The 23,830-nt window shown below is 68.8% G+C and overlaps 2 protein-coding genes across 8 annotated transcripts in view; both read right to left on the reverse strand.

Moving 5' to 3' along the window:
- Positions 1 to 237: 237 nt before the first annotated feature.
- On the reverse strand, positions 238 to 15,935 carry KDM5C (lysine demethylase 5C). Of its 4 annotated transcripts, none has more exons than XM_075122571.1 (27): positions 15,300 to 15,934; positions 13,008 to 13,085; positions 12,573 to 12,695; positions 12,065 to 12,235; positions 11,690 to 11,821; positions 10,638 to 10,761; positions 10,359 to 10,543; positions 9,586 to 9,744; positions 9,271 to 9,390; positions 8,901 to 9,059; positions 8,406 to 8,587; positions 7,675 to 7,837; positions 7,116 to 7,235; positions 6,774 to 6,968; positions 6,456 to 6,637; positions 6,015 to 6,139; positions 5,515 to 5,662; positions 5,299 to 5,395; positions 4,643 to 5,001; positions 4,234 to 4,372; positions 3,936 to 4,115; positions 3,502 to 3,642; positions 2,461 to 2,976; positions 2,215 to 2,272; positions 1,755 to 1,954; positions 1,155 to 1,343; positions 238 to 975 (listed from the first exon to the last, which is right to left on the reverse strand). In XM_075122571.1, the coding sequence occupies exons 1-27, from the start codon at positions 15,879 to 15,881 to the stop codon at positions 967 to 969; spliced, it is 4,836 nt and encodes a 1,611-aa protein (XP_074978672.1). In that variant the 5' UTR covers positions 15,882 to 15,934; the 3' UTR covers positions 238 to 966. The 4 variants fall into 4 exon arrangements, with proteins under 4 accessions (XP_074978672.1, XP_048688889.2, XP_048688887.2 ...); XM_048832932.2 differs by having other exon boundaries at positions 238 to 972; positions 11,690 to 11,824; positions 15,300 to 15,933; XM_048832930.2 differs by having other exon boundaries at positions 11,690 to 11,824; positions 15,300 to 15,932.
- Positions 15,936 to 17,545: 1,610 nt separating this feature from the next.
- The window catches only part of IQSEC2 (IQ motif and Sec7 domain ArfGEF 2), a 59,861-nt gene continuing 53,576 nt past the window's right edge, over positions 17,546 to 23,830 (reverse strand). For 3 of the 4 annotated variants that reach the window (XM_075122573.1, XM_075122575.1, XM_075122574.1), the window contains 7 exons: positions 22,399 to 22,538; positions 21,918 to 22,043; positions 21,580 to 21,679; positions 21,313 to 21,474; positions 20,962 to 21,135; positions 20,528 to 20,577; positions 17,546 to 19,998 (listed from right to left, as the gene is read on the reverse strand). In XM_075122573.1, the coding sequence (XP_074978674.1) occupies positions 19,051 to 19,998; positions 20,528 to 20,577; positions 20,962 to 21,135; positions 21,313 to 21,474; positions 21,580 to 21,679; positions 21,918 to 22,043; positions 22,399 to 22,538 (1,700 nt within the window). In that variant the 3' untranslated portion in view covers positions 17,546 to 19,050. The remainder of the gene's footprint in view (positions 19,999 to 20,527; positions 20,578 to 20,961; positions 21,136 to 21,312; positions 21,475 to 21,579; positions 21,680 to 21,917; positions 22,044 to 22,398; positions 22,539 to 23,830) is intronic. The other variant, XM_075122576.1, reaches the window with a different exon arrangement.

Consider the following 23,830-nt stretch of genomic DNA (forward strand, 5'->3'; position numbering starts at 1 on the left):
GTCCCTGCAGCTCCAGAGCTGTTCTCCCCCGTGCCCACCACAGGCCAGGGCTCTGGGGGCCAATCCCAGCCCCCCCCCGATCAGATCAGGGTGGTGGAGGGGGGCGCTGAGCATGGCTGAGCCCAGGGGAAATGGGGGCCAAGTAAACAGATTCCCGGAATTGGGAGGCGGCTGACCAGCTCTGGGGCTACTGGGGAACAGCCCCATAAAACGCAGCACAGGGATGAGGCGCCGAAATGCAGCCAGCTCTGGGGGCCCCCCGGGAGCCCCCCAAACAGCTCCATTAGCCTCCAAAGTTTAATAATAATAAAAAAATCATAATACAATAACGCCCCCCCCACCCCCCCATAGACAGTGATAGGAACACTAAAAAGAGAGAGAGAGGTTTAGTGTCAGGGCTGGGCCCCTAAGGGGTGTTGTGGGGCGGGCTGGAAACAGACCAGGTTCCGCCCCCCAGCCCTGCTGCCCCCCTCACAACCCCCCCGAAAAACCCCAAAGTGGTTCCCCCAATTCCTATAAAAAACCCATCCCGGGCTGGAGAGGCAGCTGTGCAGCTCCGGGGGAGAGGGGGGCAGGGCTGCAGTGTGTGTGTGTGTGGGGGGGGAATCTGTCCCCCCCAGAGTAAGTCCAACCAGTGCAGGGCGCTGGTCCGGCCGATCTGGCTGTGCTGGTATCTCGGGGGTGCCCCGAGACGTCCATGGTGAATCCGGAGGGGCACAGTTCTGGGGGGCGGCGCCCCCTGGCTCCGGCGGGGGTGTCAGCGAGATCCCCCCACTCCCCATCTCTGCGCCGAGGTATCCATGATACAAAAGGAAGGATAACGTAAAATAATTACATCACTGGGCAGAGTCCGGCCCGGGGTCCCCCGGTGGGGAGCGTCCTGGGGGGGGTCAGCTCCGCCCCCCGGTCCCCCCCCAGTTAGGGCGCCATCAAGTCAGCCGTCCGGTCCGGAGGAGGGGGCCGGCGTCACAACTGCTGTGGGGACAACAGGGGAGGGGGGTTAGCGAGAGTCGGGGGACCCCACGGAGCCCCCCCAGTAGGATCAGGAGATTCCAGCCCAGAGGGTCAGGGGGGACCCCAGCCCCACAGGCCCCCATGGCAAACAAAACCCCCTCCCACAGCCCCAGGCGCACCCCCAAGTGCCCAAATCTCACCCCGACACCGTTCTGGCTGTGGTCGGTGTCGGTCCCGGGGGGGGCCACATCGGGGGGCTCGCTCTCCCGGCTCCTCTTTGGCTCTAACTCCTCCTTCGGTAGGGGGGGCAGCTCCCCCCGCTCAGCCCGGCGCTTCCGGCGTCGCTCGGCATCCCGGCCCCGGGCCCCACGCCGCTCCGCCTGCTCCAGCTGGGGGCGACAGGGAACGTCAGCCGGACGTGGACCCCCTGCAGCCCCAGGCTCCCCCCAGCCCTGCCGGTGCCCCTCATCCCGACCCGCAACCTCCCCCGGCCCTGCCAGTGCCCCTCACTCCCGACCCACAGCCCCCTGCCAGCCCAGCCGTACCCCTCACTCCCGACCCACAACCTCCCCTGGCCCTGCCGGTGCCCCTCACTCCCAACCCACAGCCCCCTGCCAGCCCAGCCGTACCCCTCACTCCTGACCCACAACCTCCCCTGGCCCTGCCTGTGCCCCTCACTCCCGACCCACAGCCTCCTGCCAGCCCAGCCCTGCCCCCCAGCTCTGCCGGTGCTTCTCACGCCTGACCCACAGCCCCTGCTGGCCCAGCCCAGTCCCCCCAGCTCTGCCGGTGCCCCTCACCTCCAGCAGATGGCGGAAGGTGTCAACGGGGGGCGCCCGGGCAGCCTGCAGCAGCCTCCAGAGGCTCTGCCCCTCGTCCAGCGTCACCTCCAGCAGGTCGCCCTCCAGGAGCAGCTCCTCCAGTGCCCGCCGCGGCCCCTCGGGCAGCTCCAGCACCGGGCCCTGCAGCCGTGCCAACGCCGCGCCCAGTGCCTCCAGGTCTGGGGGGCGAGGGGGCAGTGAGGGGGGATGGGGCCAGCCTGCAATCCCCACTGCACCCTCAGCGCCCCCTCCCTCCCTCCCTCCGCCCTGCCCCCCCCGCGCCTTCAGTGCCAGCTGCTGCCCCCCACTAAATCCCTCCCTCTGTCTCCCTTCATGCCACACACCGTCCCCTCAGTACCAGCTCCAGCCCCCCCCGCACCCCGGACCCTCCCCTCCCTCTACCCCAACCCCGGTGCAGAGCAGATATGGGGCGTGTTACCAGAGGTGAAGGGTCCCATCTTCTCCGGCGACGGGGCGTCCCCGTTCTCCAGGGAGAGCTGCGGGGGGCAAGAAGGGACAGAGCGGTGAGACAGGCATGTGGCCCCACCCCCACCTCGGGGGACCCAAATCTAGGGGGCCTGGTCCCAGGGGCTCCCTCGCTGGGGTGGGGCGAAGGCAGACCTACCTCCCCCCGTGCCTGGCACCAGCGGACCGGGGCGAGCGCCCCCCGCCCAGCCCTCCTCACCTTGGGTTGCTCGTTGCGGCTGGTCTCCCGCAGGGCGCCGGCATCCCCGTGCAGCCGTTGGCGCAGGGCCGCCAGGCGCTCCAGGGGCCCGGCCAGCTCGGGCGAGGCCAGCAGCTGGCGGGCGCGGTCCTGCCAGGTGATGGCACGCTCCGTCAGGCACTGCAGGGCCTCGCCCTCGGGCAGCCGCACCGGCAGCTTCTGCAAGGCCACCAGCAGGGCCAGGATGGTCTCGAGGCGCGGGCGGCGGGAGCGCTGGCAAAGTGGGCACAGGAACTTGGCGTCCCACTCCCACCAGGCGGGCGAGGGCTTCTGGGCGCCCAGGCGGGGCCAGGCCACGCAGGGGGCGTGGAACCAGTCGCGGCAGAGCTCGCAGCACAGCATGCCGGGCCCGGGCGGCCGGCCGCACACGCAGGAGGGGGGGCCGGGCGCGGGGGGGCCGGGCTTCAGCGCGTTGGCGCGGCGCAGCCGCAGGATGCCCTCCTTCTCCTTCCGCTCGCCCTCCTTGAACGCCACAATCTGCCGGGGGCGGGGAGGGCTCAGTGCGGGGGGGGGGGGGGGGGGGCAGCCTGCCTGCTGCCAGCCTCCCCCCCCCTTTCCCTCCCTGCCAGCCCCCAACCTCCTCCCCTTTCCCTCCCCGCCCGCCGCCAGTCTCCCCTTTCCCACCCTGCCAGCCCCCAGCTTCTCCCCCCTTCCCTCCCCACCCGCTGCCAGCCTCCCCTTTCCCTCCCTGCCAGCCCCCAGCCTCCCCCCTTTCCCTCTCTGCCCGCTGCCAGCTCCCCCCGCCAGCCCCAGCCTGCCACTCCCCCCCCACAGGCCGCCCCAGCCTCCCCCCCTTTCCTTCCCTGCCCTCTGCCGGCCCCCCCCGCCAACCCCCAGCCTCCCCCCTTTCCTTCCCTGCCCGCTGCCGTCCCCCCTGCCAACCCCAGCCTCCCAACCTCCCGCGCTCCCCCCAGTGTCTCTCCTGGTGCCCCTAGAGGAGACAGGCCCCCTGCCCCATTCCCCGCCCTCCGGCGGGGCCGGGCCCCACTGCTGCCCACTCACCACGGAGCCAGGGTCCCGCAGGTCCTGAGCCGACAGCCCCAGGCTCTCGGTGTCCGACTTGTAGAGGCCGAGCTCCGGCTCCCGCCGCCACTTGGTGCGCTTGGGGCTGGCCGCGCCAGCGTCCGCACAGGGGCACAGCACCTGGGGGGGCAGAGGGGGTTGGGCTCTGCCTTCCGTGCCCCTCCAGTCCCATGGGGCCCACGCCCCCCCCAACCCCCTCAAGACCTACCATCCTCCCCACAGCCAGCACAGCCCCAAACACCACCCTCTCCCCCGTGGGACCCACCTGTGCCCCATGGGAGCCACGGCCCCCACTACCCTGAGGGATCCACAACCGCCCCCCCCCCCCGCTGTCCCATGGAAGGCACAGACACCACCCCCCGCCGCTGCCCCACGGGAGCCATAGACACCCCCCAGCCCCGCCCCCCACACACCTCCAGCAGGGTGTAGCATGAGTTCTTCTTGAGGAAGGTCTTGGAGGCCTTCTCGCGCCAGGAGTGCGCCGTGCCCACCTGCACCTCCAGCTGGCGCAGCTCCTCCAGCCGCACGGGCAGGTCCCGGCCCACGGCCACCAGCCCCTCCAGGTCGTCCAGGCAGGGGTAGTGATCCCCGTTCTAGGGCGGGGGGAAAAGGTCAGCGCCGCCCCCCACAGCCTCACCCTGTGATCCTCCCAGAGCCGCCGGGTCACGGCCCAGAGCCCCACCCCCCCCCAGAAAGCCCCTCATCGCTCACCTGGATCTCCTCCACGTCGGCGATCCAGGCCCGGGCTTTGGCCAGCGCTTCCTTCAGGGCCAGGATGTTGGGCAGGTGCACGGGGACGTTCTCCGCCTCCTTGATGATGGCTTCCAGAGTGGCCGGGGGGTGCTTCTGCCTGGGGGGGGGAGGGGATGGCTCAGGCCCCCCGGCTCCAATCTCCAGGCCCCCTCCCCTCCCAGAGCTGGGGAAGGAACCCAGGTGTCTGCACTCCCAACCTGCCTCATGTTCTCACCACTAGTGCCCTCTCCCCTCCCAGAGCTGGGGAGAGAACCCAGGTGTCCAGGCCCCCAACCTCCCCCAGGCTCTAACCGCTACCCTCCCCAAAACCGTGAAGAGATCCCAGGGGTCCTGCTGCCCCCAGAACCCAGGCATCCGGGCCCCTCACCTGGCCTCGAGGCAGAGGTGGGCCTTCTCCTCCCAGCGCTGGGCGATGGTCAGCAGCTCCTGGAGCTCGGCCCGGGCCTTCTCCACGGCTGGGCTGGGGGCCACGGTGGCGCCGGCCTGGGCCAGGCCCCGCACCAGAGCCAGGGGCACCTGCTCACGGGGCGAGCGCAGCGCCCGCTTCACCTCCTCCAGCCAGGCCGCCTGCTGCACCTGGCGCTCCAGCTGGCGTGTCTCGGGCACGGCCACACCCAGCCGCGCCCCCCGCGCCACCAGCCCCTGCAGCTGGGCTGCGCTGGCGGGCAGCCCCCGCAGGGCCTCCTGCGCCTCCTCCTGGAAGCCCAGCGCCCGCTCCAGCACCGCCTGCGGGGGGAGGGGGAGTCAGGGCAGGGCCGGGCCTGGGAACCCCCCCAAGCCCCGCCCCTGGGGAACCCCCTCCCCGCACCACCTGTCGGGGCGGGGGGGGGGGGGGGGGGGGGGGAGTCAAGGCAAGGCCGGTCCCTGGTACTCCCAAAGCAGCCCCCACAGCCCCATCTTCCCCCCTGGGGGCGGGGCCAGTCCCGAGTACCCCCCAAACGCAGCCCCCTGGTAGTCACTCAATCCCGGCTCCCCTGCATGGCCCCCGAGCCGGGCCTGCCCCCGTGGCCCGTGCCCGCTCACCTGCACGTCGGCCAGCTGGTGCATGACGCAGGGCACGCTGCTCATGCGCTCCAGGAAGGCACGCAGCTCCTCCAGCGACAGCGGCACGGCGGGCACCCTGGGCGAGAGGCGGGCCGGGTTAGCCTGGGGACCTGCCCGCCCGCCACCAGGGGGTCTGGGAACGGGAGGGGCGCGGGCACAGGTCCAGCTCCCCGATCCAGCCCAGCCCCCACTCACCCGGTCTCCAGGCCGCTGATGAGCCCCAGGGCGTCGGAGACGCAGCGCTCGGCCTCAGCCAGGCAGCTCTTCAGCCGATGCAGCAGCTCGTTGTCGGGGAACTTGCGCTCGCGAGCCTCCGACTCCAGCGCCCGCAGCTCCTCCAGCGCTGCAATGACACACGGCTCAGGCTCCCTCCCCGCCGGGGGGGCTGGGAGCCAGGACTCCTGGGTTCTCTCCCAGCCTGGGGGGGGAGTGGGGGCTAGATGCCGGGACTCCTGGGTTCTCTTCCAGGAGCTGGGAGGGGTGTGGGGTCTAGTGGTTAGAGCGGGGGAGGGCGGGGGGACTGGGAGCCAGGACTCCTGGGTTCTCTCCCCAGCTTGGGGAGGGGAGCAGGGGCTAACGGTCTGAGTGGGGTGCAAGCCGGCACTCAGGAGGGGTGAGGTAGGAAAGGGGCACATGGGTGGGTTCAGACCCCCCTCTCCCTCCCAAGGGACCCCAAGCGTCCAGCGGGTGCTTACTCCTCTTGCGCCCGTCCTCCACCTCCAGGGCGATTCGGACCTTGTTGGCCCAGGTGTCGAAGGACTCGGCCCGAACCTTCAGCTTGTGCAGCATGGCCGGGAGCTCATCCAGCGTGTAGCGGTACCTGCGAGCACAGGGTCAGCTGGGCCGCAGGGAGCCCCAAATACCGGCCGGAGGGAGGAGGGCCCGGGGCGGGGACCCCGGCCTCCTGGGACCCCCGTGGCCGGAGGGAGGAGGGCCCGGGGCGGGGACCCCGGCCTCCTGGGACCCCCGTGGCCGGAGGGAGGAGGGCCCGGGGCGGGGACCCCGGCCTCCTGGGTCCCCCGTGGCCGGAGGGAGGAGGGCCCGGGGCGGGGACCCCGGCCTCCTGGGACCCCCGTGGCCGGAGGGAGGAGGGCCCGGGGCGGGGACCCCGGCCTCCTGGGACCCCCGTGGCCCACCTGAGGTACTGGCGGCTACTGGGACACTTGCAGAGGTCGTGGATGTGGTAGAGACAGACCAGGCGGGCAGGGCAGTCGTAGCAGGCCAGCGCCGAGAGGAAACACGTCGTCTTGCACTTGTCGCACTGGCGCTCGTCATCCGGGAGCAGCTCGAAGGCCTCGCGCTCCGCCTCCGTCACCCCCTGGGCGGGGAGAGGGGTGAGCACGGATCATGTGCCCGCCACCCCCGAGCTCCCCCACCACGTCCCCCCCCTCCCCAGCCCCGCCCCAATGTCCCACGTTCCCCACGTCCCCCCCCTCCCCAGCCCCGCCCCCCACCTTGTCCAGCAGGGCCTTGCGCAGCTTGCGCTCCTCCTGCACCAGGATGAACATCTCCTTGTGCACGGCGGCCGCTAGGTTGAGGTCGAGCTTCTCGGGGCAGGCGGCCATCTTGCAGATCAGCTCCTCGTGCGAGAAGACGCAGTAGCGACGCAGGCGGCGGTAATGCTCGATGCACTGGCGCCCAGCCGGCAGCTGGGGAAGGAGGGAGGGACCCAGGCGTCTGGGCTCGTCATCATTGGAACCCAGGCGTCCAGGCTCCCAGCCCCTCCCCCCCCAACCACGAGACCCCACTCCCCTCCCAGAGCTGGCCAGAGGACCCAGGCGTCCGGGCGTACTCACCCAGTCAGCAGTGCAGAAGTTCACAGCTTCAGCGAAGTTGTAGCCCTGGTTGAAGCCGCTGTGATAGGCCCGGGGGAAAGTGATGACGAACTCTCCCGCACACTGATTGGTCCGGACAACCTGGGGGGGGCAGGAGGGAGCGACCAGGTGAGTGGGAAGGGGGGGGCTGGGACCAAGGTGAGGTGAGCAGCACTGAGGGGGTGTGGCTGGGGCGTGGCCAAAGCAGGCAAGCAGGGGGGCCTGGTGAGGGCCGGGTTAACACTGGCCAGTGGGCGTGCTGGAGGGGGCAGTGGGCGGGGCAGCAGAGGGCATGGATGGGGTGTGGCCAGGGAAGGGAGGAGGTGGCGAGGGGCAGGCAGGCAGGCAGTGGGAGTGGCCAGGGCAGCGAGGGGGTGGCACAAGGGGTGGGGCGGGGGCCAGGGCATTCACTGGAGAGCCGTGGGGGTGTTGGGGTTCATGAGGGTGAGGAGTGGGTGCAGTGTGGGGGGCGTGGCCAGGACAGCACAGAGGGCGGGGCTGAGTCAGAGGGGGCGGGGCCAGAACAGCACAGGGCACTCACCGGCACACCGTGGGCCATGAGGGTGTTGGGGTTCATGAGGGTGACGAGCTGGTGCAGCAGGTCCGGCTGGCTCTCGAACAGCTCCGGGGTGAGCTTCTTCATCACGTCCTCCAGGTGCTCGGCCGCGAACGAGGGCACCCCGTACCACGTCTTGGGCTCGCCCCTGGGGACAGCGCGGGGTCAGGGGGGCAGCCGCTAACCCCCCATCCCCCCAACCCCGTACCACGACTTGGGCTCGCCCCTGGGGACAGCGCAGGGTCAGGGGGGCAGCTGCTAACCCCCCATCCCATACCATGTCTTGGGCTCGCCCCTGGGGACAGCGCGGGGTCAGGGGGGCAGCCGCTAACCCCCCATCCCCCCGACCCCGTACCACGACTTGGGCTCGCCCCTGGGGACAGCGCAGGGTCAGGGGGGCAGCTGCTAACCCCCCATCCCATACCATGTCTTGGGCTCGCCCCTGGGGACAGCGCGGGGTCAGGGGGGCAGCCGCTAACCCCCCATCCCCCCGACCCCGTACCACGACTTGGGCTCGCCCCTGGGGACAGCGCAGGGTCAGGGGGGCAGCTGCTAACCCCCCATCCCATACCACGTCTTGGGCTCGCCCCTGGGGACAGCGCAGGGTCAGGGGGGCAGCCGCCAACACCATGGCCGGCCCCCCAGGCACCTGTCCCCCCATTTCCTCCCCCACCAGCCCAAGTGACCCCTAATTCCACTCCCCCATTCTGCCCCACCAGTGGAGGTAGTTGATGGAGTAGCTCCAGTGGTCCTCGATGTGCCAGCAGAAGGCGGAGAAGACCATGCCCACGTAGAGCCAGGGCACCTTCATGCCCGAGATGTCGGCGTTGATGTGGCACAACACCGACTGCTGCAGGACCGGCATCACGTTCAGGTTCCAGCCGCTGGCCGCGTACTCCTGCCGGGAGAGGGGGGCTCAGAGCTCCCAGACGCCACCAGGGGCCCGGCTGTGCGGGGTGGGGAATGGGACACAGGGCCCGTCCCCCTAGGGAGCACCGGACGGTTCAGGGAATGGGGCCTGTCCCCTCTAGGGCGTGCTGGATGGTTCAGGAGGTCAGGGAATGGGGCGTGAGGCCTGTTCCCTCTAGGGGGTGCCGGCTGGCTGCGGGGGTGAATGAATGGGGCGCTGGCCCCCATCCGGCCCCAGGGCAGGGACTGGAGGGCTCCGGAGGGCAGGAAAGGTGGCAAAAGGGCCAGCTGGGGGTCCCCACCTCCTCCTCGGGGCACAGCCTCCGCTTGCTGTCGCTGATGGGGAAGCCGCTGCCGAACTCCTTGGAGTGGATGTCGGCGCCGTACTCCACCGTCACGTCCTCCTCGATGCTGTTCACCAGGCGCCAGAACTCCTTCTCCACCAGCTCTGTGGGCACCATCTGCCGGGGGGCAATGGTGGGCATGGGCACAGAGCCACACCCCGGAGCCCAGGTGTCTGGGCTCCCAGCCCACTGCCCTCTCAGAGCTGGAGAGAGAACCCAGGAGTCCTGGCTCCCAGCCACACCCCCTCCTGCTCTAACCACTAACTCCCACTCCCCTCCCAGAGCCGGCAGAGAACCCTGGCGTCCGGGGGCCCGCGGGGGCACTCACGTGGACAGGCATGTTGAAGTAGTCGGCCTTGAAGGCGTCGGCCATCTCCCCGAAGCTCTGCAGCGTGTACTCCCGTGTGGCCTGCTCGAAGCCGAACGCCTCCGGGGGGCGCTTGCATTCCTGCCGGGGGCGGGGGGGAATGTCAGGGCCAGGGAGGGGTGGGGACCCCCACGGAGACTCACGGGGCCTGCATCTGGGGAAGCCAGGCAGTTCCCCCCAGCCAGCCCGTCCCCCGTCCCACAAGTTCCAGCCAGGCTGGTTCCCCGCCCTCCTCCCAATCAGCCCCAGGGGCCCAGCCAGCCCCGCCCCGCTCACCGCCATGACGCATTTGGGGCAGCGCCAGACGCCCTTGGGGATCTCGGGCAGGGGGGGCAGCAGGCAGAAGATGTGGTAGTTGTCGTCACAGCCGTCGCACAGCAGCAGCTTGTCGTCCTCGTCCCCGCGGGCGCAGATCCGGCACACGTAGGAGTCAATCTGTGGGGCAGGGGGGCGCCAGCGTCAGGTGGCGAGGCCTGGCGCCCCTGGGGTGCGGAGAACGGGACACTGAGCCTGGTGCCTCGGGGTGCGGGGAACGGGGCACCAGCTCCCACCTGCCCCGGGGCAGGCACGGGCTGGTTCAGGGGGGCGGGTTCAGGGTCACTGATGCAGAGATGCAGCCAGCTCAGGGGTTTGGGGGCCCGGTCAGCTCAGGGGCCCCAGCCTGCTCAGGAGGTTGGGGTGCGGACCAGTCAAGTTGGTGGTCTCATGCCAGAGTCCCAGCCGGTTTGGGGGTCCTAATCCAGGAGCCCAGCCAGCTCACAGGGGCCTGGTCACCTCAGGGGTCCCAGCCCAGGGGACCAGCCAGCTCAGGGGGGGCACAGCTGGCTCGGAGGTCCCGATCCAGGGGCCAGGCCAGCTCAGGAGGAAAGGGGGGGGCTGATCACCTCAGGGGGTCCCGATCCAGGGGCCCGGTCGGTTCAGGGGTCCCAGCTGACACGGGGATCCCGATCCAGGGGCCCGGCCGGTTCAGGGGGTCCCAGCCAGCTTAGGGGTCCCAGCCCAGGGGAAGGGGGGCCCAATCACCTCGGGGGTCCCGGCCCCCCACTTACGAACTGCGTGTTGCCGTGGCTCCGACGCAGGCGCATAGTCATCTTGGTGCAGGGCTCCGGGCTGTGCCTCAGCTCCTCCTTCACCTCCAGGAAAGGTCGGGGCGATGGCGGCTCCAGCCGGGAATCCACCCCGGGGGATTCCTCCTTCACCACCACCGTGGGGGGGCACTCGGGGCCCTCCTTGTCTGGGGGGAAGAGAGAGGAGTCAGCACAGGCCGCCGCGCCCCGCGCCCCCCCCCCCCCGCTGGCACTCACAGCCAGGCAAGGCCCCCCCCTCACCTTTCTTCCGCAGGGTCTTGTCCTTGGCCACCAGCCCCAGGCCCAGCATCTTGGGGCCGGCCCCATAGATCTGCAGCTTCTTCAGCTCCGGGTTCTTCTCTATGTCCTCCTCCGTGGGCTCCGGCTGTGGGGGGAGGGGCAGAGTCAGTGCAGGGGCGGGGCTGCAGCTCCCCCCACTCCCAACCTGCTCCCCCCTCCCCCCCCAGGAATGGGCCAGGAAAGCGCAGGAAAACAGGGACAGCCGGGGAAAGGGTGGGGGGGGGCGTGAGGTATCCCAAAATGCACTGGGCTGGAGCAGGGCCTACTGGGAGGTGCGGTCCCACTCAGGCCCAGCCTGGGGACCGGGGGGGACAGAGAGAGCGAGGCAGGGGGTCCGGACAGATGCCAGGAATGTACCCAGGCCGCGGGCGCTTGCTCAGCTACCAGAGGCGATGGGCTGGCACGTTCAGGGCAGGCCTCAGACTCCTGCAAAAGGGCAAGAAAATGGGGGTGGGGGGCACCAGCGTCAGCGATGGGCTGGGGGTGGCACCAATGGGCCGCTCCAGATTTGCGGGCAGGATGGCAAAGTCCCCCTCAAGTTCCCCCCCAGCTACTGGCAAACAGGTAGGTACAAAGAGAAGTGGAGGAGGGAGCCAGGACTCTTGGGTTCTCTCGGGAGGACCTAGTGGTTAGAAAGGGGTGGGGCAAGCTGGGAGCCAGGACGCCTGGGTTCTCTCCCTGGCTTTAGGAGGGGAGTGGGATCTAGTCATTAGAGTGGGGGGCCTGGGAGCCAAGACTCCTGTGTTCTCTCCCCCCTCTGGGAGAGGAGTGGGGCATAACACCACCTGCAAGTTTACAGGCACCAAACTGACCTACAGGGAGGGGAGAGCCCCTGTCCAACCACACAGCAAGGTGGAAAGGAGAACCCAGGAGTCCTAGCCCCCTGCCCCACTCTAACAACTGGATCCCACAGCCCTGCCAGAGAACCCAGGCGTCCTGGCTCCTGCTGCAGACTTGCTGGTTGTCCGTCCCAGGCCTGCAGAGGTCTGGGGGCCAGCCGGGGGGCCACTCACCTCCTGCTGCAGCCGCTTGGCCCGGCGCCCGTAGCTGTTGAACTTGGAGGGCTGCACAGACTGGCGCAGGGGGATGCTGTGGGGCTTGTACTCCTTGTCCTTCTCCTCGCTGTCGAAGGGGCGGGCGTCACACTGCTGGGGAGAGACGGGGGTTAGCACCCAAACGGACCCCAGCCCCGGGTGGGGCCCAAACCCAGGGGGGACGGCCGGGGCGCTTTCCCCGGGGCCTGGCACCACAGAGCCTGGCACCGATCCCCTCCCAGACCTGGGAGAGAACCCAGGTGTCCGGGCTCGCAGCCACTGTCCCCGCTCTAACCACCAGACCCCAACTATCCTGCCCGTCCCGCCCAGTAGGCCAGCCCCAGCTCCCCTTACCACCAGGTTGGCCCCCGACTGGTACATCTCGTAGGGGTAGATGATGCGTTCGTAGTGGGAGCGCAGCAGGGAGCCGATGTTCTTGCCAGAGGGGTAGGCGAGGCGCTGGGCCACACGAGCCCACCGCCGGTCCCTGCAGATGGCCTCATAGCCCCCCTCCTCCAGCACCACCTGTGGGGAGAGAGCCCTGAGCCGCCGGCCCTCAGCGCCCCCCCCACCCATGGATTCCCCCCCATTGCTGCCGGCCCCCTCCCCTGACTGCGACCCAGCCTCTGACCTCCAGCTCTGCAGCACCCCAGGCCAACATACAGACCCCAGCCCTGGGGCTGCTGGCACCTCTGGCCCCAACCCACCCCTCCCAGACCCGCACCCCTGCCAGCGCCCCCAGCTCATGGACACTCCCCCAGAGCTGCCGGCACCCATGGCCCCAACCCGTGCCTCCTCCGGCACTGCCAGCACCCCTCCCCGACCCACAGCCATCTCCCCCCGCCAGCGCTGCCAGCCCTACCTTGCTCAGGCTGTAGAGGTCGAGGATGCGCCGCTCCACGTTGGGGATCTTGAGTGAGGAGCCCTGGATCTCCCAGAACTTCGCAATCTGGTCTAAGTAGTTCAGCTTCACCCGCGTCTGCGCCTGGGGGCGGGGAGGGGAGCAGAGCTGTTCACCTGGGTGTCGCCTCTCCAGCCCTGCCCAGCCCCCACCAGCAAGGACGGGGAGCCGGGAAACAGCACTGCCGTCACGGGGGACCTTTCAGGCCAAGAGCTAAGGCATCAGAGTACCACCTGGCGTGGAGATGCAGCCACCTCTGGGGTGGGTCAGTTGGGAACGGCCACACAACGCCACACTGGGATAGTTTATCCAGCACTGAGATGCGGCCACCTCTGGGGCGGGGCAGCAGGGGACCAGCCACCCCGCAGCCACCACGGGCACTGCCTCCCAGCTCACCTCCAATTCGTTGAGCCTCTGGATGCGCGGGGTGAACCTGAAGTTATCCACTTCCACAGCAAAGGGGGGCTGCCAGTCCTGGGGAGAGACGGGAAATGGAGGAGACTTAGTGCTGGAGCAGACAACGCTGCCTTGAGACCCCCCAAGATTCTTCCCAAGTACCGTCCGCAGGGGCAGCCCTCTGCCAACCGGGTATCGCCTCTGACGGGACATGCCCAGCTCCTTGTGTGCTCATCGCCCTGGGGGTGCTGGGCTGGGGGCCCCCACGGAGAGGATTGGGGCTCACACAGAGCAGGGTCCATCCCCTCCAGTGGAGGGCAGGAGATCTTCTGTTGCCAGGACCACCCCGCACCTCCACGCCAGCAGGGCAGGGAAGCGAGCTCAGTGGGGCGGACAGTTGAGAGCAGACTGGACACCTCTCGCATCCCAGTCCATCTGGTGCCAGGGGGCACCTGCCCTGACCCCAGGGTTAGCACTCTTAAGGCCAGACAAAGCCGTATCCCAAAATATCTGCATTTCACCCAGCATGGGAATGCAGCTCCCTCTAGGGTAGGGATAGGGCAGCTGGGAACAGCCGCACATAACACTGCACAGGGACAGTTTGCCCGGCACTGAGATGCAGCCACCTCTGGGGTAAACATACCAGTTTATAACCCTAAAGTCTCTCTCCAGACGCCCAAGATCTAAGAGCAAGGCTGCCTGGGTCTGTGACCAGCGGGAGCCACTCCTGCCACTCCCACGGTCAAATCAAGGGTCTTTAGTGGGGCAGGGGAGGGGACGACAGCCAATGCCATCAGGAGTCCAGCACAGCGTTCACTAGCCCAGCCAGGCAATCGCTCCCCTCACCCCCATTTCTGAAAGGGGGGGGACCCCAGCCCCTGGATCTGATGCCTGATGCACACCTACGCAGGCCAGCGAAACAAATGCAGGCCACTGAAACTAACACAGGCCGAACTCAAACCTATCCTTCCAATGCCCTGCACCCACCAGATCCAACTGAGACAGGGTCAGGGAGAGATGGGACAAGCAAGCTGCCCCAAAGATCCTCCCCAGGGAAGCCCCCACTTTTGGATGTGCCCCCCCAAGCCCCAGATCCCCTCCCCCCAACCCAGCGAGCCCACTTGCAGCCGTGTCCAGCTGTCTGGGAGGAGAAGAGGCCAGGCCAGAGCCATCACAATAGCCAGGAGGATGGAAGAGGAAGCCACAAAAGAAACGATGTGGGGGAGATGGGGGTTGAGGAAGGGGGCTTGTGGGTCCCATGTTGGGGGGCTGCTCCCCAGATTTCCCGTGGGCAGGACCACTCTAGGTGTCAGGCCCCCACACACTGTTTACCAGACAAAGGCTGGAGCGTGGCAGCCATATTGAACGTGTCACTGATATTGGGCGGGGGGGGGGGGGGCGGGCGGGGGATCTGAGATTCTCCCCCCCCAGCACCCTCCTGATCCCCAGGCACTGAGCTGATGACCTCGCGGCCCAGGACCAGCAGAGGAAGTGGGGGGCAGGAGGGTTTGGGAATCAGACCCCACAGATCCCAGAGCCCCAGGAGATCAGGAGGGTCTTGAGGCCAGCGGGGGCCCCTGTGGAGCGGGGAGGCCCAGCCAGATGACCCCATTTCAACCAGATGCCAAGTCAGCGCTGGCCCGGCCCGTCAGCCAGATCCTCAGCGCCCCCCGCTGGCGGGGACCATCACCCACCGCCCCCCACTCCCTGTGTCCATGCAGTGCCCCGCAGCCCCTGTTCCAGTGGGCCCTGCCGTGACCCTGCGGCCCCCTGCCACCCCCCATGGCACCCCTGCCCCCTACACATGAAGAGCCTTCACCCCTACCCCCCATGGCCCCCAGGCCTGAGACCCATGGGCCAAGTGGGACACAGGCACCCCGACCACTCCTCTGCACGGGAGGTACCAGTGCCCGACTGCCCACCATGGGGAGCATTGCCCCCCACACCAGACACTGTGCAGAACAGGCCCCCCATGCCCAGCACTACCCCCATTTCCCCCTGGTGCCCCCCGATGCCCCTCATGGTAGCCTGTCGGCCCGCCCAGCGGGAACTAGCTTGGACCCCTCAAATGCCCCCACACGCCCCATGGCAGGCATTGCTGTGGTGGGCAGTGACCCCCCCCATCTCCCCACACATGCCCCATGGCAGGTGCTGACCCCCTATCCCCCCCACGCCCCACGGCAGGCGCTGACCCCCCCAGTTCCCCCCTCACGCCCCACGGCGGGCGCTGACCCCCCCCAGTTCCCCCCCCACGCCCCCCGGCGGGCGCTGACCCCCGGCCCCCCTACTCACGGCGGGGGGCCGGATCTTGCAGATCCCGCTCTTCTCGGCGATGGGCCGGATCTTGGCGATGTAGCCCAGGGGGTCGCGGAACTCGGCCCAGCTGGGCTCGAAGACGGGGCACTCGGGGGGCGGCAGGAAATCCTCGGGGGGCTCGGCCTCGGCCCCCGGCCAGGGGGCCCCCCACTCGCCCGCCCCCTCCCCCCACCCGGCCCGGGGTCCCGCCCCCCCCCGGGGCCCCCGCTCCGTCTTGGGGCCCCGCTCCTCTGCGGGGGGGCCCCGCTCCCCCCACCCCCGCCGGGGGCCCCGCTCCTCAGCCGGGGGGGCCCGATCGCCCCTGGGGCCCTGATCCTCCGCCGGGGGGGCCCGATTCTCCCACGCACGCCGGGGGCCCCGCTCCTCCGTCGGGGGGGCCCGATCCCCCCTGGGGGCCCGATCCTCCGCCACGGGGGCCCGATCCTCCGCCACGGGGGCCCGATCCTCCGCCACGGGGGCCCGCCCGGGGCCCCGATCCTGTGGCGGGGGGGCCCGATCCGCAGCCGCCGCGGGTGGGGGCGGCTCCTCCCCCCGGGCGGGGGGGGCCCGATCCTCCATGTCCTGCCCGCCCCGCCGCCGCCGCGCCGTGGCTGCCCCCCGCCCCTCAGGGGGCCATGCCCGCCCCGGCCCCCCCCGCGTCTACTCGAGCCCGAGGCCTGTGGCCGGCCTAGGCCCCGCGCGGATGCCTCCGCCGCCTCCGCCTCACCCGCCGCCTCCCACTCGCGATCCCTCCGCCGCCCCCCCTGCGCCCCTACTCCCCGTTCCTCGGCCCGGTGGCTGCCGCCCCCCCCTGCCCTGGCTCAGGCCCCGCCGGCTCCCCCCGGCCTGCCCGCCGCCGCCATCTTGGGGCTCGTTGCGCCTGCCCGCCGCTGCCGCCACACGACGTCTCCCTCCGCCGCGGGGGGGGTCCCCCAAGGTGCGGCCGGAGGGGCTCGGGAGCGGCTCCGGCGGGTCGGGCGGGGCCGAGAACCCCCCAACGCTGAGGGGACGGGCCGGGCGTCGGGCCCCCGGCGAGGCGGCAGGGGCGGCGGGAGGGAGAGAAAATAGTCCGCGGCGGAGGGATATTCCTGTCGCCTCCGCCGGGGAGGGGAGCCAGCGGCCCGGGGAGGGGGGGAGCCGGAACTTCTTGCGCACGTTTAAAGGGCCGCAGTGCGCGTGCGCCCAGGGAGGGAAAACAGGAAGGGGAGGAGGGGGCGGGGCGCAAGGAGACCACGCCCCCTGTTACCTGGCTCCTGCCCCGCCCACCCCCCCTCCATCTCCCAGCCCCGCCCCCTCCTCCCCCTCAGCCCCCTAACCCCTCCCACACCCAGATCCCGCCCTCTTTCCCAGCCCCCTAACCCCTGCCCCTCCCCCTTCCCCAGCCCCCAACCACACCCCACACGTACCCCTTCCCCAGACCGGCCCCCTAGCTCGTCCCCCTCCCCCTTCCCCAGCCCTTTAATCCCTCCCAACCCCTCAGCAGCTCAGTCCTAGCCCAGTCCCTCCCCTGCCAGTTGGGGACACACGGGAGAAACGAGGCCTGTTGGGATCTCAGCCCAGCTGGTGTCACAAGTTCTTGTTCCCGGCGTCCTTGTCCCAGGGCCGATGCAGCCAGCTCTGGGGCGGGGCGGCGGGGAAAAGAGCTGCATGTAACGTCACATGGGGACAGCTGGCCTGGGGCTGAGATGCAGCCAGCTCTGGGGAGGGGAGGCGCGGTGGGGAACAGCCACACATAACGCCACATGGGGACAGCTGGCCTGGGGCTGAGATGCAGCCAGCTCTGGGGTGGGGCGGCAGGGAATGGCCATGTCGCAGTTTGGGATGGGACGTGTAAGAGATTCTCATGTCCCGTGGAAACGGTGTGGGGGGGCCATACAGCAATACAAGATCCTCGCCAGACTTGGGTTTGGGCCCGGACACCGGGGTTCACACCCTAACTCCAGGGGGATTGGAGCAACAGCCTGGGGCCTCGACACCCACAGGGCTTCTGTAGTGCCATCTTCACCCCCTGCCCACAGTGTCCCCCCACCCCTCCTCCCTGCCCCATGGCGCCCCCCAGCACCCAGCCCTGCCTGCCAGGGGAGAGCACCCCCTGCCCAGCCCCCTGACTCACCATGCCCCCCAGCGCCTGGCCCTGCCCAGCCCCCCCAGCGCCTGGCCCTGCCTGCCAGGGGAGAGCGCCCCCTGCCCAGCCCCCCGGCGCCCCCCAGAGGCGGGGTAAAGAACACACGTACCCCAGAGGCTGAACACGGAAAGGACAGTCGGTCATTTATGAAGCATCAAATGTACAGTTTCTTATATACAAGGAGGAGGACTGGGGGGGCAGGGGAACAAAAATACGGTCATCTCGTCAATGTCGAACCAGGAACTCCGGGGGTGCCCCGGCCTGTGGGGTGCACAGGGGGGCCCCGCTCCGCAGCCCGCTATTTATAATGTATACTATATACAGTGGGGTCTGTACAACAAACCAATTAAACGCGGGTACCGGGGCAGGGGAGGTGCATGCTGGGGGGCGACCAGACATTGGGGGGACCCCAAGAGAAACTGGGGTGCACAACCCTGAGGTGGAGGGGCAAAGGGGACAGCGTTGGCTATGGTGCTTCAGAAATCCTTTAGTTCAGGACTCCTGGGTTCTCACCCCAAATCTGGGAAGGGGGTGGGGGGGGCAGGTCTGGTGATTAGAGCCAGGGAGGGTCTGGGAGTGAGGACTCTGGAGTTCTGCCTCAGTTTCTCTCTACTCTCCCTCCCTAAACCCCCCCTCCCTGAGCCAGGGAGAGAACCCAGGAGTCCTGGCTCCTAGCCCCCTCTCCCCTCCCGCAGCTGTGTGTTTTGGGGGGACACCCATCAGAAACAGAGGGATATTCAAGTGGGGGGAGGGACAGATTGTATTTGCAAGGGGGGGGATAAAGTGCACAAGATTCACTGGGGCAGAGGTGCAGCCACCTCTGGGTCGGGGCAACAGCCGCACATAATGCTGCATAGGGACTGTTTCCATACAGGGCTCTGCCCCCCCCCCAAAACAAACAGCCCTGGGGCCCAGAAAATGGGGAGGGGGCTAGTGGAGTTTCATGGGGTTTCCCCCCATGGGATCCCTTTCTGCACCGGGGAGTGGGGCAGGTTTGGGGGGCCTTGCGGGGGAGGGAGGGGTTCTCTGTCAGTGCAAATCACAGAATAGGTGTTCGGGGGAGGGAAAACGGTTGCCGCCGGGAGTAGCCCTTATTACAGACACGGGTAAGAACGGGGGGGATGCCCCCCCAGATCTGGCTCCCCAATATCCCAGGGATTCCCCCCCCAAAAAAAAAATAACAGGCCAAGCAGCAGCAACTCACAAGCCATGTGCAAATGAAAAGGGGGCCCTCTTCCCCCGCAGCGGACCACCTGGGGCTGTGCAATGAAAGTTAGTGCAATGGGGGGGGTACATTTCCCAGAATTCTCGGCGGCCCCGGGGGGTGGGGAAAACAGGGCAGGGATAGGGCATCCACTACCCTGGCCTTCCTCCTCATTTAAGGGGCCAGCCCCACTCCCGGCCACAGTCCCCGCCCTGCACAAATCTGTGCAGAGCTGCAGCTTCCGGGACTCTTCCATCCAGCGCTGTCACGAGCTGGGGCCATTCTCTGCCGCGATCTGGTCACTCCTCCCTCGCCGGTCCTGGGAAGCTGGGGGAGGGCAGGGGGATGATTGCCAGGGATCGGGGCTCCCCTCTGTCTTGGTTTCCTCTGCCCCCCGTCCCTCCCCTGCAGCACGGCTCTCAGACCATGGTGCTAATTCTATTGACCGGCTTGGATTTTGGGTTGGGGTTGCCCTGTCCCCCTCCCGGGTGCAGGGGGGCATGCTGGGGGAGCGGGGAGGTGGGAGCCCCGGGGGAGTGCGGGCTGAGTGGGGTGTGGGGCGAGGGCGGGGGCAGAGGCGGGTAGGAGGGGTGGGGGGGGATGGGCGAGTGGGGGGTGGGGCCGTGGTGGTGGTGGTGGGTGGGGCCGTGGTGGGGGGCCGGTGGCGGGGCACCCCCCCCGCGCTGCCCCAGCTGGGGGTGGTGGCTGAAGACAAAGTGCTTGGGGGGCTGGCGGTGGAGGGTGTGCTGCCCCCCGCCCCCCTGGGGCAGGTGCTGGGGGTAGGTGTGGGAGGGCTGGGGGGCCGGGCTGTAGAGGGGGAGAGGTGAGGTGGGCTGGCGGCCGTGGAGAGGGAAGGGGGGGTGGGTGGAGGGGGCGGCAGAGGGGGGCAACTGGTGCAGCCGCCTCTGGTGCCCGGGCCGCTGGAGGGTATAATGCTGGTGCACCAGGGGGAAGGCCGGGGGCGTCTGCTTCTGGGGAGGCGCCGAGAGCGGGGGCTGGGAGGACATGTGGAAGCGGGGGGGCAGGGCGGCAGCCACGGGGGGCAGCGGGGGGGGCGGGGCCGGCTGCTGGGGGGGCGGGGGCTGCTGGGGGTACGGGGGCGGGGCCACGTGGCAGTACTGGGCGTGGAGGGCCTGCAGCTTGGAGGGGCCCTCGGGGGGCGGGGACAGTGGGTGCGGGGGGTGGGAGGAGGGGGCCGAGGCCTGGCCAGGGGGCAGCGGGAAGGGGGCCCGGCCCCGCTTGCTGCCGAAGAGGGAGCCCAGGAAGGAGGAGGAGTTGGAGATGGGGCGGGCCTGGGCCTTGTAGTCCTCCAGCGGGGCGGGCGGGGGCATGCGCTGGTGGGGGCGGGGGCTGCTAATGATAGACCCCTGCGGGGAGACAGAGAGAGAGAGAGATCAGAGCACTGGCCGCGAAGCCCCGCCCTTCTACAAGCCCCACCCACTTCATGAACCACCCTTGGATAAGTCCCACCCACTTTTATGACACCCCCCCACCCGCTCATAAGACCCACCTCCTCCTCCCCCCACTTTCTTTTATAAGCCCCACCCCCTGTGATAAACCCCACCCCTTTTACAAGCCCCACCCCCTTTATGCACACCATACTTGTACAAGCCCCTCCCCCCACTGGCTACCGGAAATGGGGGCGGGTCAGATCTGTATGTAAGGAGCCGGTGGAGCTGGCGTGACAGGAGGAGCAAAGCATGCTGGGAACTGAGCGGAATGCGGTGGGGGCAGGGGGGGGTGTCCGGTGGGCCAGCCGGGAGCAGAGCATGCTGGGACGCCTGGCGGGGCCCCTGGGGGCGATGGGGGATCGGAGCTGGAGCGACAGGCAGAGGGAGGCGGAGAGGGGGGCACCCGGCAGGGGGGGAGGGGGCACCGCAGCCCCCCCCCACTTACTTCAATGGTGCTATCCAAGGATCCCACGCTGTTACGGCGGCCCCGCTTGCCTGCACGGGGGGGGGGGGGAGGGGGGCAACAGCAGGGATTAGCGAGGCTGGCCCCCCCCAACAGGGCCCCCCCCCCGCAAAACTGCCTCTAGGTAACCCCCCAGCGAGAGAGAGCGAGAGAGTGCACAAAGCAGAGCGAGCGAGCACCGTCCCCCAGCACGGCGGGGGTTAACCCAGCCAGGCCACGCCCACCGTCCCGCCCCCCCATCCAGGGAGCTTCCTATTGGCTGAGCAGCTCACGTGGCTTTTCTGCCACCAGGGGGAGCCAAAGCCCCCAACAGGAGCCACGGGGACCAGGCGAGAACCCAGGCGTCCGGGCTCCCAGCCACACCCCGCTCCCCTCCCAGCGCCGGGGAGGAACCCAGGCGTCCGGGCCCAGCTCACCGGCGTCGGAGAGGTCGCGCAGGGAGCTGCTCAGGGCGCTTCGCTTCAGCCCGTCGCCCAGGCCGTAGGTGTCCTCCAGGCTGCTCCGGGTCAGCGTCCCGTTCACCGCCTCCTTGGGGCCCCCCGCCGGGGAGACGTTGGGGCGCACCACCCCCTTCTGCTTCTCCAGCTCCGCTGTGGGGGGCCGGCGGGGGGTCAGGTGCCAGCGGGGCCCCTCACTCCCGCCCCGCAGCCCCCTGCCCCCCCAGCCCTGCCGGTGCCCCCCACTCCCGCCCCGCAGCCCCCTGCCCCCCCAGCCCTGCCAGTGCCCCCCACTCCCGCCCCGCAGCCCCCTGCCCGCTCGGCACTCACACTCCACACGGTATTTCTCCATCTCCTGCACCTCGGCGATGGACTCCCGCAGGTCGCTGGTGAAGCGGAGCCGGTCCTGCAGGCTGGGGGCGTTGAAGACGATCAGCACTTTCCGCTCCCCGCCCGGCACGGCTGACAGGAGCTTGATCCCGAACTGGTAATCTGCGGGGGGGGGGGGGAGACAGGGACACAGAGACTCAGGCCCAGCTCTCTCGGGGGGGGGGGGGCAGCGGGGAGCTGTGGGTCCGAGGCGGGAGGGGCACTCACAGGAGTTCTGGAACAGCTGCAGGTGCATTTCCACCAGGGGGAAGCTCTGGCGGAAGTTGTACGTCACCATGATCTTCTTCTTCTGGAAGATCTTCGTCACCTGGGGCGGGGGGGCGGGTCAGCGAGAGTCCCCGGCTCTGCCCTCTAGCCCCCTCCCCGCCCCGGAGCTGGGAGAGAACCCAGGAGTCCTGGCTCCCAGCCCCACCCCACTCTAACCCACCAGCCCCCACTGCCCTCCCAGAGCTGGGAGAGAACCGAGGGGTCCTGTCTCCCAGCTCCCCCCGCCCCAGCCCACTAGATGAGGATGGGACCCAGGTATCCGGGCCACCCCCACTCACCACCAGCAGGTCGTTGAAGAGGAACACCTCCCTCTGGTGCAGGCCGAGCCGCTGGGGCCGGTTGGGGTCGGGCACCTCATAGAGCTGGCAGCAGCAGACCAGGCGACGGTGGGGCAGGGACAGCACCTGGCGTGGGGCGGGGGAAGGTCAGTGGGGCCAGAGGGGGTGGAGTCTACTCAAGAGTCCCACCCCCAGAAGCCACCAAAAGGCCCTTCCCTTCCTCCCCGCTGCTACTTCTTCTCCATCAAGCTCCTCCCCTACACATCCCCAGTGGTCCCTCCCACCCCTCAGGCTCCGCCTCCATCTGTGAGACCCCACCCACCCAAGCCCCTCCCCTGAGGCCCCGCCTCCTTCTCTGAAAAGCCCCTCCCCTGACAGGCCATGCCCCCCTCCAAGAAGCCCCACCCTCCAAGCCCTCTTCCCAGGGCTCCACCCCTTCCCTATGAGGCCCCTCCCTCCCGGGAAACCCCGCCCCGCTCACCGGTTTCTTCCCCACGATCATGCGCTCGACGGTCTGGACCTGAGAGACGTGGTCGTCGCTGGTTCGCAGCTCGCGGCTCTGGATGCGCTGGTAGATCCCCACCAGGAGGTCGCGGGGGATGTCCTGCCCGTTATCCACCCCTGGGGGGGGAAGATGCACAGACGGACCCGGCGATGAGTGGGGCCAAACACCATACAAGTCCCCCTCCTCAACCCAGAGCCCTGGCAAGTCTAGAACAGAGGCTGCGGCCTCTGGTGCTGAACCCGGTCATTCTAGATCCCAGCCTGTCACGGAGTGTGGGGGAGTCCAGGCCCTGCACCCCTCTTCCTCGGATTCACTGAGACTCTCAGGCAGCCAGTAAAACAGAAGGTTTATTGGACAACAGGAACACCCAGGACCCCTCAGTCAAGTCCTTCTGGGGGAGCAGGGAGCTTAGACCCCAGCCCTGGGGTTCCCTGTGTTTCTCCACCCAGCCCCAAACTGAAACTAAACCCACCCAGCAGGTTCCCTGCTGCAGTCTCCGTCCACATTCCTGGCCGAGGTGTCACCTCCTCCTCCCCCTCCTGGCTCAGGTGACAGACTCTCAGGTCTCCCATCCCCAGGGCACATTCCCAGGTCAACACTCCCCCCTCCCTGCTGAGTCACATCGTCACATCTCTCCCCCCTTCGAGACTGAACTGAGCGGGGTCACTGTGACGAGTGACCTGGGGAAGTTCGGGGCCCCCTCTCCGGGACAGCGCATCCGCTATCAGGTTGGCCCTTCCCTTCACGTGGACCACATCCATGTCATAATCCTGCAGGAGCAGGCTCCATCTCAGGAGTTTGGCGTTGGCTCCTTTCATCTGGTGCAGCCAGGTCAGGGGCGAGTGGTCGGTGTAGACGGTGAAGTGTCGCCCGAAGAGAGAGGGCTCTAGTTTCTTGAGGGCCCACACCATGGCCAGGCACTCCTCCTCGATGGCCGCGTAGTGGTGCTCCCGGGGTAGCAACTTCTTGCTCAGGTACACGATGGGGTGTCTCTCCCCCTTTTCATCCTCCCGCATTAACACCGCCCCCAGTCCCGTGTCGGAGGCGTCGGTGAACACCACAAAGGGCTTGTCAAAGTCTGGGTTTGCCAGAACTGGGCCACTGACCAGAGCCTCCTTCAGCGCCCAGAAAGCCTCCTGGCACTGCTGGGTCCAGACCGCCTTGTCTGGCTTCCCCTTCTTGCCTAGCTCAGCGATGGGGGTGGCGATGGCGCTAAAGTGGGGCACAAATCTTTGGTAGTATCCTGCCATCCCAATAAAGGCTTGGACCTGCTTTTTGGTGTGGGGAGCGGGCCAGTCTCTGATCCCCTCCACCTTGGCTGGTTCCGGCTTCAGGCAGCCGCTCCCCACCTGGTGGCCCAGGTAAGATACTTCCACCATCCCCACCTTGCACTTCTCCGCTTTTACAG

Source organism: Caretta caretta, chromosome 23, assembly GCF_965140235.1.
Source record: "Caretta caretta isolate rCarCar2 chromosome 23, rCarCar1.hap1, whole genome shotgun sequence".
NCBI lineage: Eukaryota > Metazoa > Chordata > Testudines > Cheloniidae > Caretta > Caretta caretta.

What these genes read in the sequence shown, in the direction of transcription:
- KDM5C (XM_048832930.2), bottom strand. Translation starts at nt 15,881, where the DNA reads ATGGAGGATCGGGCCCCCCCCGCCCGGGGGGAGGAGCCGCCCCCACCC. An exon ending in AGTCGGGGGCCAACCTGGTG is followed by an intron (nt 11,825 to 12,064) that starts GTAAGGGGAGCT and finishes GTCTCTCCCCAG; the next exon opens with CAGTGTGACGCCCGCCCCTT. An exon ending in GCCCCAAATGCGTCATGGCG is followed by an intron (nt 9,391 to 9,585) that starts GTGAGCGGGGCG and finishes CGCCCCCGGCAG; the next exon opens with GAATGCAAGCGCCCCCCGGA.